Source organism: Odontesthes bonariensis, chromosome 18 (genome assembly GCF_027942865.1).
Source record: "Odontesthes bonariensis isolate fOdoBon6 chromosome 18, fOdoBon6.hap1, whole genome shotgun sequence".
Lineage (NCBI taxonomy): Eukaryota > Metazoa > Chordata > Actinopteri > Atheriniformes > Atherinopsidae > Odontesthes > Odontesthes bonariensis.
This window is the reverse complement of record NC_134523.1, coordinates 18277175-18291948: the sequence shown is the minus strand read 5'-3', so window position 1 is coordinate 18291948 and position 14774 is coordinate 18277175. Positions and strand designations below refer to the sequence as shown.

General features: G+C 41.1%; 2 protein-coding genes across 2 annotated transcripts; one reads left to right on the top strand and one right to left on the bottom strand.

Moving 5' to 3' along the window:
• The first annotated feature begins 3062 nt into the window (after positions 1 to 3062).
• On the top strand, positions 3063 to 9930 carry LOC142367570 (uncharacterized). The gene is made up of 2 exons (XM_075449575.1): positions 3063 to 3565; positions 7618 to 9930. The coding sequence occupies exons 1-2, from the start codon at positions 3368 to 3370 to the stop codon at positions 7903 to 7905; spliced, it is 486 nt and encodes a 161-aa protein (XP_075305690.1). The 5' UTR covers positions 3063 to 3367; the 3' UTR covers positions 7906 to 9930.
• On the bottom strand, positions 9908 to 11010 carry aard (alanine and arginine rich domain containing protein). Its single transcript, XM_075449576.1, has 2 exons — positions 10512 to 11010; positions 9908 to 10303 (listed from the first exon to the last, which is right to left on the bottom strand). The coding sequence occupies exons 1-2, from the start codon at positions 10734 to 10736 to the stop codon at positions 10181 to 10183; spliced, it is 348 nt and encodes a 115-aa protein (XP_075305691.1). The 5' UTR covers positions 10737 to 11010; the 3' UTR covers positions 9908 to 10180.
• Between the last annotated feature and the right edge of the window lie 3764 nt (positions 11011 to 14774).

Here is a 14774-nt window from a genome sequence, read left to right as displayed (position 1 = left end):
ATTTATCTTCCCTATTTCCTTCTCAATTGCCTTTGTGATGTGCATTGGATGTAGATCTGGTCCTCCCTCTTGTTCAAACACTATAACTACCTTCCACACTTCTTCAGTTGTTTCCTGGGATCTTCTAGGATGCTCTCTATTTGGCCTGGTCTTTTTAGCAACAGCAGATTCGGACTCATCTGAGTCATTTTCACTGCTATCTCTGACTTTCCTCACGCGACTAACTTTTTCCCAAGACATCCTTGAATCCTCATCCTCCAAATCTTCATACCCTAAACCCCCATCTGAGTCTGCCGCCATGTCCACTTTACATTCACTGTACTTTCGATTTTACCGTCCTCTGGTTATTCTCACACTGAGCCAAGCTGCTCGTTATCCGAGAATGATCCTCTCGCTCTCTCCACGCCTCCTGCGAATCGATCCTCAGAACTTTTGCCCTCAGTCTGTGCAAAGTGATTAACTTCCAGGTGTCTCTGCATGTGCTCCAAAACCTCCTCGACCCACCGCATCCTCTTTTCCTGCTCCACATGAGCCTGGCGCCATATTTTCTTCTTGAAAAGGATCCGGAAGTTCTTCCTGTCAGCGGTTCTCTATTAGGCTTCTGATTGGCTTGTGTGGAATTCTCATTGTTCTAACACTGCCACCGTCAGGCTTGGCGTAATTTAACAGCTCCTGATAGCGTATCAATGTAGACGTGTTTTTTTTTTTTAAAACGGGGCTGTGTGCACCAAGTTTTTTTTTTTTAAAACAAAGGTTAGAAAATATGCGTTTATCAAAATACCCGGGTATGTGTAAACAGCAGACCAAAGCGCCTCAGGAAGACACTGTCTTGCTATAGTTACTATAAACGGCATTGCTTTGGTTTCCAGCAAGTTTCCAGTGAGGAAACTTTGAGTTATATCTGCCCGGGATCTGTGTTTTGACTCACATATAAAATAAGATGGGACCACCTTCTTTCACCCATGTCTTGTGGTTGAAATGAGAGATCATATTTACCCAATTCTAGCTATTCTTCATTGGCTACTAGAGTACAAATTTTCCATTCCCACAAATAAAGTTTTTTTGATCAAGATCAAGACTGGGAGGCCGCTCTCATGTGGAACCGGCTCCCAGTTGGGTTGGGAAGCAGACATCCTCTCTGTCTTTAAGATTAGGCTAAACAATGTCCTTTTTGATAATGTTTATAGTTGGAGATAGCTCAGGTGACCTTGAAACATCCCATAGTTATCGTGCTTTAGGCATGGATTGCTGGGGAAACTCCCATGATGCACCTCCCCCACCCTGCCCTCTTCACTCTTTTTGTATGTAGTTGCCATTTTTGTTGTCTCCAACTTCGTTTTTTTTTTTGTTTTTTTTGTGCCTTTGTCCTGTTTCTCAACCCACTGGGCAGTCAAGATGGCCGTCCTTCTGCTGGAGATTTCTTGCCCGCCACGGGCAATCTTGGGAGTTTGGGAGTTTAAGATTCGATGTAAATTCTTGAAAAATACTCTCATATTATGATCGACGTTTTCCAATGATTTCCAATAGAAAGTATGTATGCTTGACTTTGTCAATTACAGTCATTTTTACCTCTCATATAACAGGAATTCCTAGCAGTGATGGACTGGAGTCTTTAAACAGCAAAGACATGCAGCAACTTTAAATTAGACCTTGTAGATCTATCACAAGACAATAATTAAATGCTTATTTTTCTTCTAAAACTTCTGGTGGACATTCTCTACTTCAAGTGCTGACCAGACATGCAAGTGGCTCACAGAACCAGAGTTTTGTAGGACCCCTGTTGTAAAAAAAATAGGACCCACGCCCTCCTGAAAGTTCAGTGTACTCTGATTGGTCAGTTCACACAGGTCTGGCCAGGCATGGCCTACCACCCAACATTATCACTGCTTGTGTTTGAATTTATCATTAAATGGAACGGGTGAAAAATTCTCAAGAGTTTCATTGGACACAAAATTAACTTGCGTCCCAAGTGCAGAATGAGTCATCAACATTTAGAACAATTTGAATTTACAAAATTAAAAATGATAAAATGTTTCCAGTAACTTTGTTGTTACCTTTTTAAAGTTTGTTTGTTTGTTTTTCTTGTTGGGCCAGATACCAGCAAATATCACAAGAGGTAGCATATAAAAAACTTTAATCAGATTTCACAACAGTTTAACTGTTTTAGATGCAACTTTCCACTGCTTTCAGTGGGTGTGTTAGAAAACTCATGAAGTTATACTATGAGAAAAAGCTGTACAATGTTATGGGGGAGGCTTCTTCCTATCTTTTAGTTCTCATAACAATGTGTGGCTAGTGAGAAACATTTACAGCAATAGTATCATTTGTTTTAACTCAGACAACTCTGGGCCAGCGTACGGTTAGGTTGTGCAGACTTGTCTCCTTGCTGCAAGAATAAACGTTTTGTGTTAATTGTCTCCAGCGACTCTGAGCCTAATTTTGGGAGAACTTTCTTGACAGGGTGGTAGAAGTTAATTACACTTACGTCAGTGCTCTTCATTCCTTTTAAGAGCAGCATTAAGAACATGGCACAATTACACAATGAGCTTTGAAGGCAGTTTTTATTGCTCTTTTTGAGAGTAGTGATGCCTCTGTTCTTAAAGACGTCTAAAAGTAGAGTCAGTTTAACTCTAAAAATAGTTTGTTGTGGCTATTTTGGTTCGTACCGTCTGTGCACTCCAAAGAAGGGTCTTGTGTGTGGTTGCCAAGCGTTTGTGAATAGATGGGCAGTGGGTTGCTAGGGGCTGCAGAGTGAGGGGAAAATGGCACGAGAATGGTTAGTTACACTTGGCTGTTCACACTGTTCTTTACATCCTTGCCACTCACCAGGTCCATGAGAGCTTGCTTGAAGCATGCATATGCCGTGTCCACCTGCATCAGCTTTTACCAGACAGAACAACAGACCCTGATTTTCAAAGATACATAAGTGCTGTAGTCACGGCAACCACAAGCCTCCTCCCATCCTCTCATAATGATTACAGTGTGTGTGTGTGTCTCATAAATAGCCCCCAAAGTAGTAAACAACTTTAGGTCAGGCATCTGGACAACACGCTGACGTCATGCCTGCTCCATCTCATTCACCAGACCAGTGATGACGTTTCACCCACTTTTGCCAAGAAGTCGGGTGGGATAATGTCTGAAAGAGGGACGACAAGAAAAGGGAGACAGCAGAGGGGTGGGGGTTTATGAAAGAAGAGGAGAGAGTGAGTTCCTCATAAGTACTAGGAGCTGCCAGGGATCTCATAACAGAGGCAGAGAATTCAGACAAGGCTTGTTTAAGGCTGCGTTACAGCTATTACACCATAAACACACCAGAGGGTGCAGAAGAAACTCACTCAGAAGAACTGAGGATAGGAACTGATAAAACATGATGGAAGTTGTCCTAACCAGACTGCGGGACTTCTCCTGCAAGACCTCGACCTTTGATGACGGTAAACTGGTGCAACAGAGTGCCTGCAGGGACCCTCGGGGCCCGACTGACCACCCCAGACAGGGGTGCACAGCTGGAGGAGATGGCAGTAGACTGGACATAGAGAGTGCACTGGCCTGGCTGCGAAGGGAGCTGGTAAGACTCTAATGAAATTTATCTTTTTTTAACCCAGAGAAGGAAAGTAAAGTATACAAAATAGTGTAAATGTTGACTGTATATGATGTTTTGGCTCACTGCTTTCTAACATCTGTAGATAATAATGTACCATGAAGTTAAACTGACAAAAAGACAATGGTTTTATGCTGTTGCAGAATATACATAGAAATATACATACACACACGGTTGCTGCATACATTGTATATATATATGAAAATATATAAATGTGTGTATGTTCTTGTAGACTGTCATTCCATACACTTGAAATAATATGAAAAAGAAGAAAACATGCAGCACCTCAGGATCACTATGATGATGACGATGGCACTGATTCCTAACTACTCACTCAGGACACACATGTGAGTTATTCTGTTCAAAACAGACAGGACCAAAATGCAGACACACACGATGCACAATGGGGATTAGTGGAAAACAAATCTTACACACTGGTTGAAACATAAAACACAAATAACAAGGGAGATAAATAATACAGCCCTGCTTACAAAATACAGAAAGCCCATTAAAGAGATATGGTACAAAGAAAAGAAAGAAAGACTTATGCACTCTGGTGGGTTTTGGTATCTAAAAGCGAACAGCTAAAGGAATAGAACAGAGTAGTCGAACAGAAATGTTGGCAATAAGTAGAGGGAAACTGGAGTTTCAAATATAACTGGGGGTAAAACAGCAGTGAGAAGGTGAGGTGAAGAGGAACAAAAACACTACGTATCTGTGGAAATAAAGCAGAAAAAAGTTTTTGCTTGGAAATAAAAAAAAAATGAAATAAATGACTTCATACTCAAACCAAAGACCACATGGTAAACATTTTTATATGTGCACCTGCACTTAGAAAACATGAAATACCTACACATAGAACAATCCAATTTGTTGGTTTCTAGAAGCCTTTAACTTCTACATTTCTACAAGCTAGATTTCTCATTACTAAATGATGAATAAAAGCTACAGTTTATTTATAAATCTGTATCCATTGTGAACTTTCATGCTACTTGCATCGACAGAAGTGTTATTGTAAGCGCGGATAAAACAGAGAGTATGAGCCTGTCATTAGTTACACCTCAGCTTTTTAACAATTTATTGAATAAAGAATTCAGTGCAGCAGCAGAACAGCTGGGTTTAGCGTACATAATAATGTTCATTTCAAACTTAAGCAACATTAAGCAACTCCCCAACTAACTGCTACAGTATTGATCTATAAAATCGTGTAGGTGGCCCCCTGACAACTGCTGTTGATTCTGGTGAGCAGGAAATCATTTTATTGTCCGTTAAACTGAACCAACAGAATGACCTCCTCGGTCTGTGAATGTTTTTGTTTCTCGGTCCAAGTTATTGCCTTTTTTTGTTCCTAAGCTGCATGTTCGTCATGCTGCTACAATGTCACCTCATTTTGAACCAACGTGTCCCTGAAAAGAGCCTGAGTATGTGTGTGTTTGTTCATAGGCGTTTATGTGTATGTCTGTTTGCATGTCTGTGAGCTACTGTGTAAGGCTCATTGTTACGGCCTAATACATCACTTGGCATTTAGTGCACTCACCCAGATGGCTCGTCATGGTAACCGAGTGTCCTGAGCAGGCAGAGAAGAAGAAAGCACGTGTCTGAGCAGGAGCTGGACAAAAACAGCCAATAAAAACTGAACCCTCCTGGTCTGACATCAGCTCTCAGAGGAACATAAGAAGCCTACAGCATCTAGATAGTTTTCCTTATTTAAGGCAGGTACCCAGGGCAGTCATTTCAACCTTGAATATGTGTTTGAATTGTAATTGTTCTTTCAGGGATAGTCTGTCTGGATTCCATCTTTTTTTCAGTCGATTAAACTTGTTCAATCTGTGTTGCATCTGTAGGTGACAGAGCTCACTCTGATTGGCTGTTCAGGTTAGCAAATGAGTGCAGGAGGAGGAAGGGAGCAATGAAGACAGAAAGCAAACAGCTAGCCCGATTTGTCACGTAAAGTGTCTTTTTAATTTGTCGTCTTCATTTCCTCATAAAAAACAACGCTTTCACAACAGAATGGCGACATTGAGAGAAGAAACTGAAGACCAGCTACGACTGAACAACAATGCTATGATTACTTTTTATAAAATCTAATGGCCCCTGATATCCCTTTCCTTTTTTTTCTTCTCATGTATTGCCTCAAGCACAATAAAATGTGTTATCTTTTGCAGTATATTTCGGAGACAGCACTGTGTGCCAGGATGTTTGATAGATGAAGTAGCGATAAGGCTAACAAGCTACTGGCTTCACTGTCAAAATGACAAAATTCAGTTTTTAACACATTCAGGTGAGAGCTTCATAGTTGTTTTTAGCCACTGTCTGCTCTGAAATAATAGAAAGCATGCATAGTTCATACATATTTCACAAAAATGACTACAAGGCAGACTAACCTCTTCTTTTCTCTGTTGGGGTAATTCCATGCACATATTTCATGAAGCTGGACAGAAAAAGTTTATCCAGCTGAAATAAAAGTACAAAGTACATTGGGGTGGTCCGTGGCGTAGTGGGTTGAGCAGGCGCCCCATGTACAAGAGAATAAGTCCTTGCTGCAGCTGGCCCCCATTTGAGTCCCACATGGGGCGGCCCTTTGCTGCATGTCGTTCCCCCTCTCTCCTCACCCTGCTTCCTGTCTCCCTTAACTGTCCCTTTATGCCCATTAAAGGCATAAAAGCCCGCCCCCCCCCCCAAAAAAAAAAAATTATAATTTACAAAGTACATTTATTAGATGAAATTACAGACTGAACACACACATTTGTGGAAACAAGGCGTTTTTGTATAAAGTACGTACTACAGCCCCTTCTGTAGTTGTCAGCTAGGTTTTCTTGCCCTAGGATTGTACGTCCTAGCTGTCAGTTGGAAGTCGTCTTTGTCCTCGAGTGCTTCTGTTTCAGATGCTGGTGACATGAGAAGACCCAGCAGCCATCCTCTCGTCGCCACTGGTTCTTCATGTCAGTTTGGTGTATACGAGCCCTCAGGACTTAGGTCTCCTTGTCCATGATGGCTTAAAAGCTCAAACTCATTCTTCTCATTACTGAATTTCAACAGTGGAGACAAGAAACATTGGGAAGTTGATTCCATGCACATGTATGTTGTGGCTTGGTGGTATCTATCCTACCCCGAATGCTCAGTCTTGTACCAGTAAACAGCTAAGTTTAGGTTAACTGCGTTGCTGTTCTTGACAATGATTCATGACCCTCATCAGCTGATGGAGTTTACTCCATCTTGAACAGATCTTCAGATTCAAGGAAGATCATTTTAAGATTATGTTTTAAAATTTATGACCTGTTTCCCCAAAAGTTGAGATGCGAGATAAAATGTATATTAAAAACAGATTTCCTTCCATAGAAAAACAAAAAGGGACTCTATAGGAAACAAAGAAGCCAAAGAAGGTTTTGTTATCCACAGAAGTCCTTTTGATTTAGTCCTTTCAGTCAGTAGCCTCATAAACTTACTCACACATTCACAGTGACCAGCAGTGTATTTGAAAAGGACTGGCGTTTGGCATAATGAGGTTGAGCTCAGCAGGCACACATTTCCACAAGAAAAGTTCATGTTTCATCTCTCAATCCTCCAACTGTTGACAAAGGCAATAAAACCAGCATCTTTCAGCCAGAGCCCAGCCCTGCTTGGAGCTGTAATTAACACAGAAAAGAAATGCAGATCGGCCCTGAAGTTTTTTGTTCGAGACATTCCTGAATCCTTTGGACAAGCTTGGTCTCTGAAGTTGGTGGAATTCTGAATAACTTATTTTACAATGCTAGTAATTAGACAGTTGCTCATAAAGGAAAAAAAAAAGAAAGAAAGGAAAGAGAACTGCTGAAATATGCATTTGCATTTGAAAGAAGGCAGCTCAAATGAAACAGCTGCTTTTCCACTAAGACAATCCTGTTCAAAGTCTTTTTAGGAAAAGGAAAGAAACCGAGAAGTTCAGCTTCTGATTTCTTTCACTAATTGTGTCATATTTATCAATTTATTGTACCATCTTTTATCAATAAATTGAAACTAAACTGCTGTGTCCTCCATAGATGGAGATGCGTTCCCAGGACCAAGCCCTGATCCGGCAGCTGATGGAGCTTCACTCTGGCATCCAAGAGCTCAAGCAGGAGTTGTCCGAGGAGGAGCAAGAAGAGGAATCGGATGAGGAGGAGCAGGAAGGCAGCTACTGGGACTCTGAAAGCGAACAGGGAAGCCGAAGCGTCTACTCCACCTCGGGGGAGATAGTATTCAATGTTCCTAACCAAAAGATGCCCAGACCTTTTTACTTAGGAGGTTTACCAGAGAGGGTGTTTTACAGGAGAAGCTCTGTGCCTTGAAAATTCAAACCATTAAATCTAATTTAACTTTTGAAACCTCTCCATGGTTTCCTCATATTTCCCAAAACAGCCAATGAAGACACCACAGCATAAGAAGAATATATTTCACACCTTAACTTCAGATGAGGAAAGAAGTCATGCAGACATGTAAAAGTAGTTTTCCTGAAGAGCAACATCCAGGGGCAGAGCTGAGGGATTGACAGGGGTGGCCATGCCACCCTCACAACCAACAGTCTCACTTTATTTACAGAGTTGGAAAGCAAAAGAAAAAAATAATTGAGCCAATAAAAAGAAGCATTGAAAACAATACTTCCCAACCCCCCATTTTGCCCCACCTTACCCCAGCTCCAACCCACCTCCAAGACCAAAACACTCTGCACTGTGTTCTTAATTTGAAAAAAATCAATGAAAACAAATAATCAATCAAAACAGATTTCATCAATCTTGTAGACACTCGAAACAGATACAGGAATTGTAAAGTTATTTAGTTCTAAAACCCCTAAAAGGGTACTTTTGGAGCATAAACATAAAAATATGTTAATATATTCCGTTTACAAGCTACATCGTAGAAGAGGATGAAATGAAAACGAATTATTATACAGAAACAGAATAGTACGCCACCGACCATGTTAACACATTTAGCAAGAAGTAAAACCAGATCAAATGAATGGATGAACAGAAAAAAAATGATCAAGCTTAGCAATGCATGTCTGTAGTTTTTTTTATGTAGCTTAAATGTAAAATTCTCATGGTTTTTATCACCAATTTGGGAGGCTTGACATCAGAAACTTCTATTATTCTCCTTTATATGTGCAGGAATGACTTCCTCATGGCAGTTACACCTGCATATTAATAATGGCAAAACACACACACACAAAAAAAAAAAAATCTATGAACCCCTAATGAGACATCAGTTTCTGTGTCACTCCATTGGGAGTGACAGTCTCAGCCTGGCCACCCCTAGAAATATGTTCTGGCTCCACCACTGCCAATACACCATCATAAAGAAAGAGAATGGGATAAAATAATGCAATGCTTGACATTTTGGGAAACAAGTTTATTAGCTGTTTTAAAGAGAGTTACAGACAGAGCTGCAGACAATAGTCAGCTAACTTTGTTAAAGCATAAAGGAAGGCTGGATCATATAATATCTGACCAAATCATATTTTTTCATGATGTTATGATCACAGACTCTCTTTACCTCCTATTTAGAATGTAATTCATCTACCAAATATAGAAATTATTATTGTGAATGTTTTTGACTACAATAATGAAAATCTGATACAGTGAAGGTCCCAGGTGTATTCAGTGTTCAGATTTCTGTTCTGCCCGGGGAAACAAAGCTACTATCATTCACCTGTAATGTCTCAGCCTTAAAAAACAAGGCAAAATAAGTTCATTAGTATGCTCTACAGGTGTCTGTACTTTGTCATCATTGTGTAGAGCTGTTTTGCTCTGTTTTAATCACACACTAAGCTAAGCTCACCCACTGTTGGCTGTAGACTGAAGAAATGTCCAAACTGTCCCTCAACTTAACATAAACTGACAGAGGATTGTATAAATCCTGTATTAAATGACGACACTACAGTCTTGTTCAGCAAGTCCTCGCTGTGTAGATGAATATTAATATGTTCTGTACAATCATGTGATCCTGTTGGTAATTAACGCAATGTCTGTATAATCTGATTGCTGCATACCTTTTATGTACTGTACCATAAAAAAACAAACGGATCCATTAAATGAGGAGGAAAACATGACATTTAGCATCTTTAAGGGCACTGTGCAGATGCAGTCTGCAGACAGAATGACGGTGCTACTGATTTTTACTCGTTAGTTAATAAATGGTAAGATTATTTATGTATATACAGTATATAAGCTTGAATTATTTGGGTGTGAGAAGTTAAATGTGGATGTATGTATTAACCAGCTCTGAGCTTGTAGGATCAAACAGGTGATTGCAGTGCTACAGTTTGTCAGCTCAATAAAGATTCACATATGGTGATACATTTTCTCCATTTTATTTTTGTTTTCCATTTCATCTTTACATCCATAAAGCTTCATTTCAACAAAGAGACAGTGGTACAGCTTTCTTCAGCACAACTCTGCCTAAGTGCAAAACATATCTTACTCTTACAATGACATAACTGATCGCATTCAATCATTTCAACTGCAACAGAGTAATTTCTTTGTCCACCGTGGAGTCCAGTCAGAGCACGCTTCTTGCCTTGGTCATTCTCAAGTCCTCCCCAGAGAAGAGGCAGTCTGCTGGGGCTGCTCACGGCTGCTCATCCCCCTCCACCTCCACACCCCCAAAACTCTCTCTCCTCAGTCTTTGGATCTCTGTGTTGAGCCCCAGCAGTGTCTGAGCCAGCTGGAGGTCCTGAGTGCGCATTTCCAGCTGCATGACAACAGTTAGAGGAAGCTCTGATGTTTACACTTAGATTGAGAAACACACAAATATTCGTCCTTTACTCTAAATTTCCTTCATATTAAGGATTTTATATCAACCATAGTTAAATTAGAAACATTTCTCTACACGACAACTATCAAAAGCTGCTGCAGTCTAAAGGGAAAAAGGTCAAACTGTGAAAAGTGTAGGAGCTCACCAGTTCAGACCTCAGCCAGGTTATCGCTCCATCTATCTGCGCCCGCCGCAGCTCCTCGTTCGCTTGGGAACTCCTGCCCATGCTGAGCGGCCTCACGCTGACGCCTGAGTCTCCAGCATCTTCTCTGGACTCCGATGTCACTCTGAAGGCATGAATCAGTTTGTTCTTTATGTTCTCCAGGACCATAGTGGACAGCGTGTCCTCACTGTGACTGTCTCGGTCCATTCTGGGTGAGTATGAGTATGTAGGCAGGTGTGTACCACCCAGACTGATAGATTTCTCTAATAAATTTTCAAAATCCTCTCTACTATATTTTCTTCTCCTCTTTTAAATCAAGATTCCCCCGCTGCCTGTAACAGTTCCACTTCAAACTGATCGTCCACCTTAAATGAACACAACTTCACTCCACAAGTTTCTGTGCTTCTCCTGAACAGTTTCAGTCAACCCTTTGCCTTCCTGGTGCTAAACTGGCTTGTTTTGTCATTGTTACTATGGAGAAACTCCCTCCGCCTGCACCTCCCTCCTCCTCCTTCTCCTCCTTCGGGTAACCCTAATAAGAATGGTGGAAGATCTTGGACAAAGACTATTGTTGCCTCAAAAAGGAACTGAAAAGACCCCTCCAACCCCTGCCACCACACCCTCCCCCCTTTCCACTATTTCTCCTTCCCAGCAAATCTTGCCCCCATACAATTCGAGTGTGAGAAATGTGTTGCGTTTCAGCCCTCTGTCGGACAAAAAGCCCATGTGTAAACCTGTGTGTGTGTCTGAATGTACAGCACAGAGAAACTCAATCAAAGCCCCAGTGGACTTTATCAGTGCTTCTCCCTAAATAAGATCTGATTGTCAGCTTAGGGGACGGACAGGTTGGGCAAGGAGGAGACACAGCCTCAGTGTTAGCTGATTCAGAGGCACAAAGGCCATCCTACGGTGAAATATAACCACGTCTTTTGTGCCCAAGTAAAGTCCATGCCCCTCTGGGGTTTGTGGGATGGTTTTTGGCAACAGTGAACAGGCTTTTTTTTTTCTCCCTGACTTCTGTAGAGATGAGACAGCGGTCCAGTGTTTTTTCCCTGCCTAACTTACGAGTCTGGCAGTGAGACATGAGAGGGCACATTTGGAGTCCACATCACAGTCACTCAATGCTTTCAAGTGCACAGCTTTGAGAAAATGTTGGCTGTTTCGATGCAATGTCCCAAGAAACAAAGAGATGCGGTGTGTGGGAACAGACTTTGAGATATAAGACAGTTTATTCTCAGCCAAGTTCTTCTCCACCCGTTAAAACCATAAAAGATGGGTTTGACTTGTAAGTCAGTCATACACTGATGTGCAAAGATGGATGGATAAGCATGCCGGAGAGTGAGAGGGAGCAGTTTCACTTGTCAGAGCTCATAAGATGTGAGCTATGACTCTATTTGTGCGAGGGGTTTACGGAGCGTGAGAAGAGATTGGAGGGATTGGGCTGTCGAGTCTCGAAGGTCAAGGCAGCAGGGCGACACGTTACAACAATGACAGGAACCAACAAGCTGTCAGCAGCACAGACTTGGCCTCAGGTGGTGAAGAACAGAGCAGCTTTCCTCATCTGAGTGAACATTTATGTCTCATGGGCATTACGCCTTTTTTATCATATTTTTTTCCTTTCTAGGGGGGATGATCATAAGGATGCCTGGATAAATGTTTGGAGCAAATGCGCCACACTGAAGCTGTTGGGAGCCTCGATTTTGGTTAGATTTAGTTTGTTTAAAGTGGGACTGTTGCAGTCTTACTGGTTTTACTGGTCTTTTTTTCAGGAGGACATCAAATATCTGCAAGTTAAAAGTCCAAATGATGTGATAGCTCCAAATCTTCCATGATTGTATAACTTGAATTATCAGATTAAAATCTATCATCTATCTATATATTGGCTTGTCCTTGTATTTATTGTTTTTCTATTATAATTTTGTTCTAGTTTTCAGCGCTGGCCGAGCCTGTAAAGCACTTTGGTCAACGGTTGTTGTTTTTAAATGTGCTATAATAATAAAGTTGAAGTTGAAGTATCAAGCGACCACAAGTTCAAGTCATGTGACTCACAGCAGCCCATTGTCTTAATCTTTGTGTTATCAAATCATGTGGTTTGAAAGTTGCTGTTGTAATTTTAAAGTATACCAAAATAAGAATCTGCCTCTGAGTCTTTTCTCGTGTAAAAATGTGTAAAACAGCTCGAGGATCACACACACGTCATTGTAGCCCTCGCTTCCCCTAACACAGAACTCTTCATAAGCACGATTTTTTTTTTTTTTACAGAACTTGTGTCATGATTGTAGCCTAAAAGCATTAGTTGTTCTTCCTTCACAACACAGACAAAATCTTTATTTCCAATTCAGGATGCAGAACATTCAATTTCAAGGATGTTTGATGGGAAAAAAATGATCATAATGGACTGAGAGGCGTCAAACCCAGTGTTTGGATTTGTTTGGTGTAATTTCACAGATAGAAATTTAGTATATTTAAACAGCTTGACTTAAGAATGTCTTGGATCACAGCTATTTTTTCAAACTTTGTTGCCCTCTAGTGGTACATTGATCATTTGCAGTCACAATATCGTTTTTACACGATACGTGTAATAACGTTGGATTAATGTATTTAGATGAATCCAAGTAGACTTTTATTTTTTCCAACAAAGATTTTATCATTTGACTGTTGTTTTTCCAGCCACAAGAGAGAGAAACTGAAGAAATGCGAGCGGAACAAAAGCGGGCATGGTGCGAAATCTTTCAAAAGAAGTCGGAGGCAAACACGGGAACCTGAACTAGCTGCAGAGAATCACTCACACACTCACTTTGAAGCTGGAAGGAAGGGGGGTCAGATCATATGATGTTTCACATCTGCCGTTGCTTTATTTTAATCGTGTGATGTGAGAGGATGTGGGTGCTGCAGTAGCCTGAGGCAGGACTGCAGAGCTCAGTCTGCTGTCAGCTGAGCTGCTTCAGCGTCACATGATCAGACCGCTGCTCCTGGCCTGACATGACCCACCCGATGGAGTTAAGTTAAGTCACAGCTCTGCTATAAAACACGGAAATCTAAATCTAAAAACTATATATTCTGTTGATTTTTGTTTTGTTTTTCAGTCTCACTTTATACAGGTAAGCTCAATGAGATTCTGAAGAGAGGCTTGTATCAAACAAACATGCAATATAGTTTCAAACTCAACTATCAGCACAGTCCAGAAATTACAATGAAACACACACGTTATTGTTTGCAGGATATGACCAATACATTTCAACAGGGTAAAAGGAAATACAAGACTCAAAGCATACTGTATACTTGAGGATTTAGCAAAACTACCTCACTACAAAACATTAAAGAGGGAAACGTTACACAGCAACACATTTACTCCAAAATATTTGACACCTCAAATGAAATTTTTCAAAATTCGAATTTCACATAGCAACATGATTTCTGCCTACGTGTTGTTGAATCAGTAATGACACCTTACTAGTGAGTGCGCTGGTTTAAGACAAAGTCACACTCTGAAATGGGCCATTCTTCATAGTTAACTTTGAATTATTCTTTGAATTAGTTCCGAATATGTTTATATTTTTAGCTTAAATAAGAAACCATTCTTCTGCTTCTTCTTGGGAACAGTGCATCTGCTCCAGTAGTTTTGAGATGATTGCACTTGAATATTTTCCATGAAGAGCCATTAGTGTCATGATCATGCGTGGCTGTGGCGTTTGTTGGGTGTCTGGGTCTTAGGCAGGATTGAGCAGGTCCTCCAGGAAGCCCGGGGTGGAGTCTGGTTGGCTCCTGATGTCACACCTGTTCCTCATCTGCCCTCATCAAGACGCCTTCTTAAGGATCTGCGGGAGCACCCACGCTTCACCAGATTGTCTCACTACTACAGTGGTAATTCAGCCGACTTCTTTGCTTCATGTGTAACGCCTTTCTATGTATTTACTCTGCCTTCCTGTGTTCCCAGTGCTGCTCACCTCATTCTGGATTTGCTAGCTAAGCATCAAGCCCTCTCCTTTGGATTCCAAGACACCTGCCTGCTCACCAACATACCTGCTCGCCCCACCGTTGACTCAGTACCGCTGCACCACAGCCATCAATCAATCTGGAACACAACCTAGACTCAGTAAGGAGAAATCCACATTCTTTCCTGGATAAATTTCTATCTGATCAACATTAACCATCTTCCTCTTCTCTCAGAGTTTCCCATCCCTCTGGATACTCCGTCTGGTTTGCCACTTCTTTTGCCTTTAAATAAACCATGTCTTTTCCCAG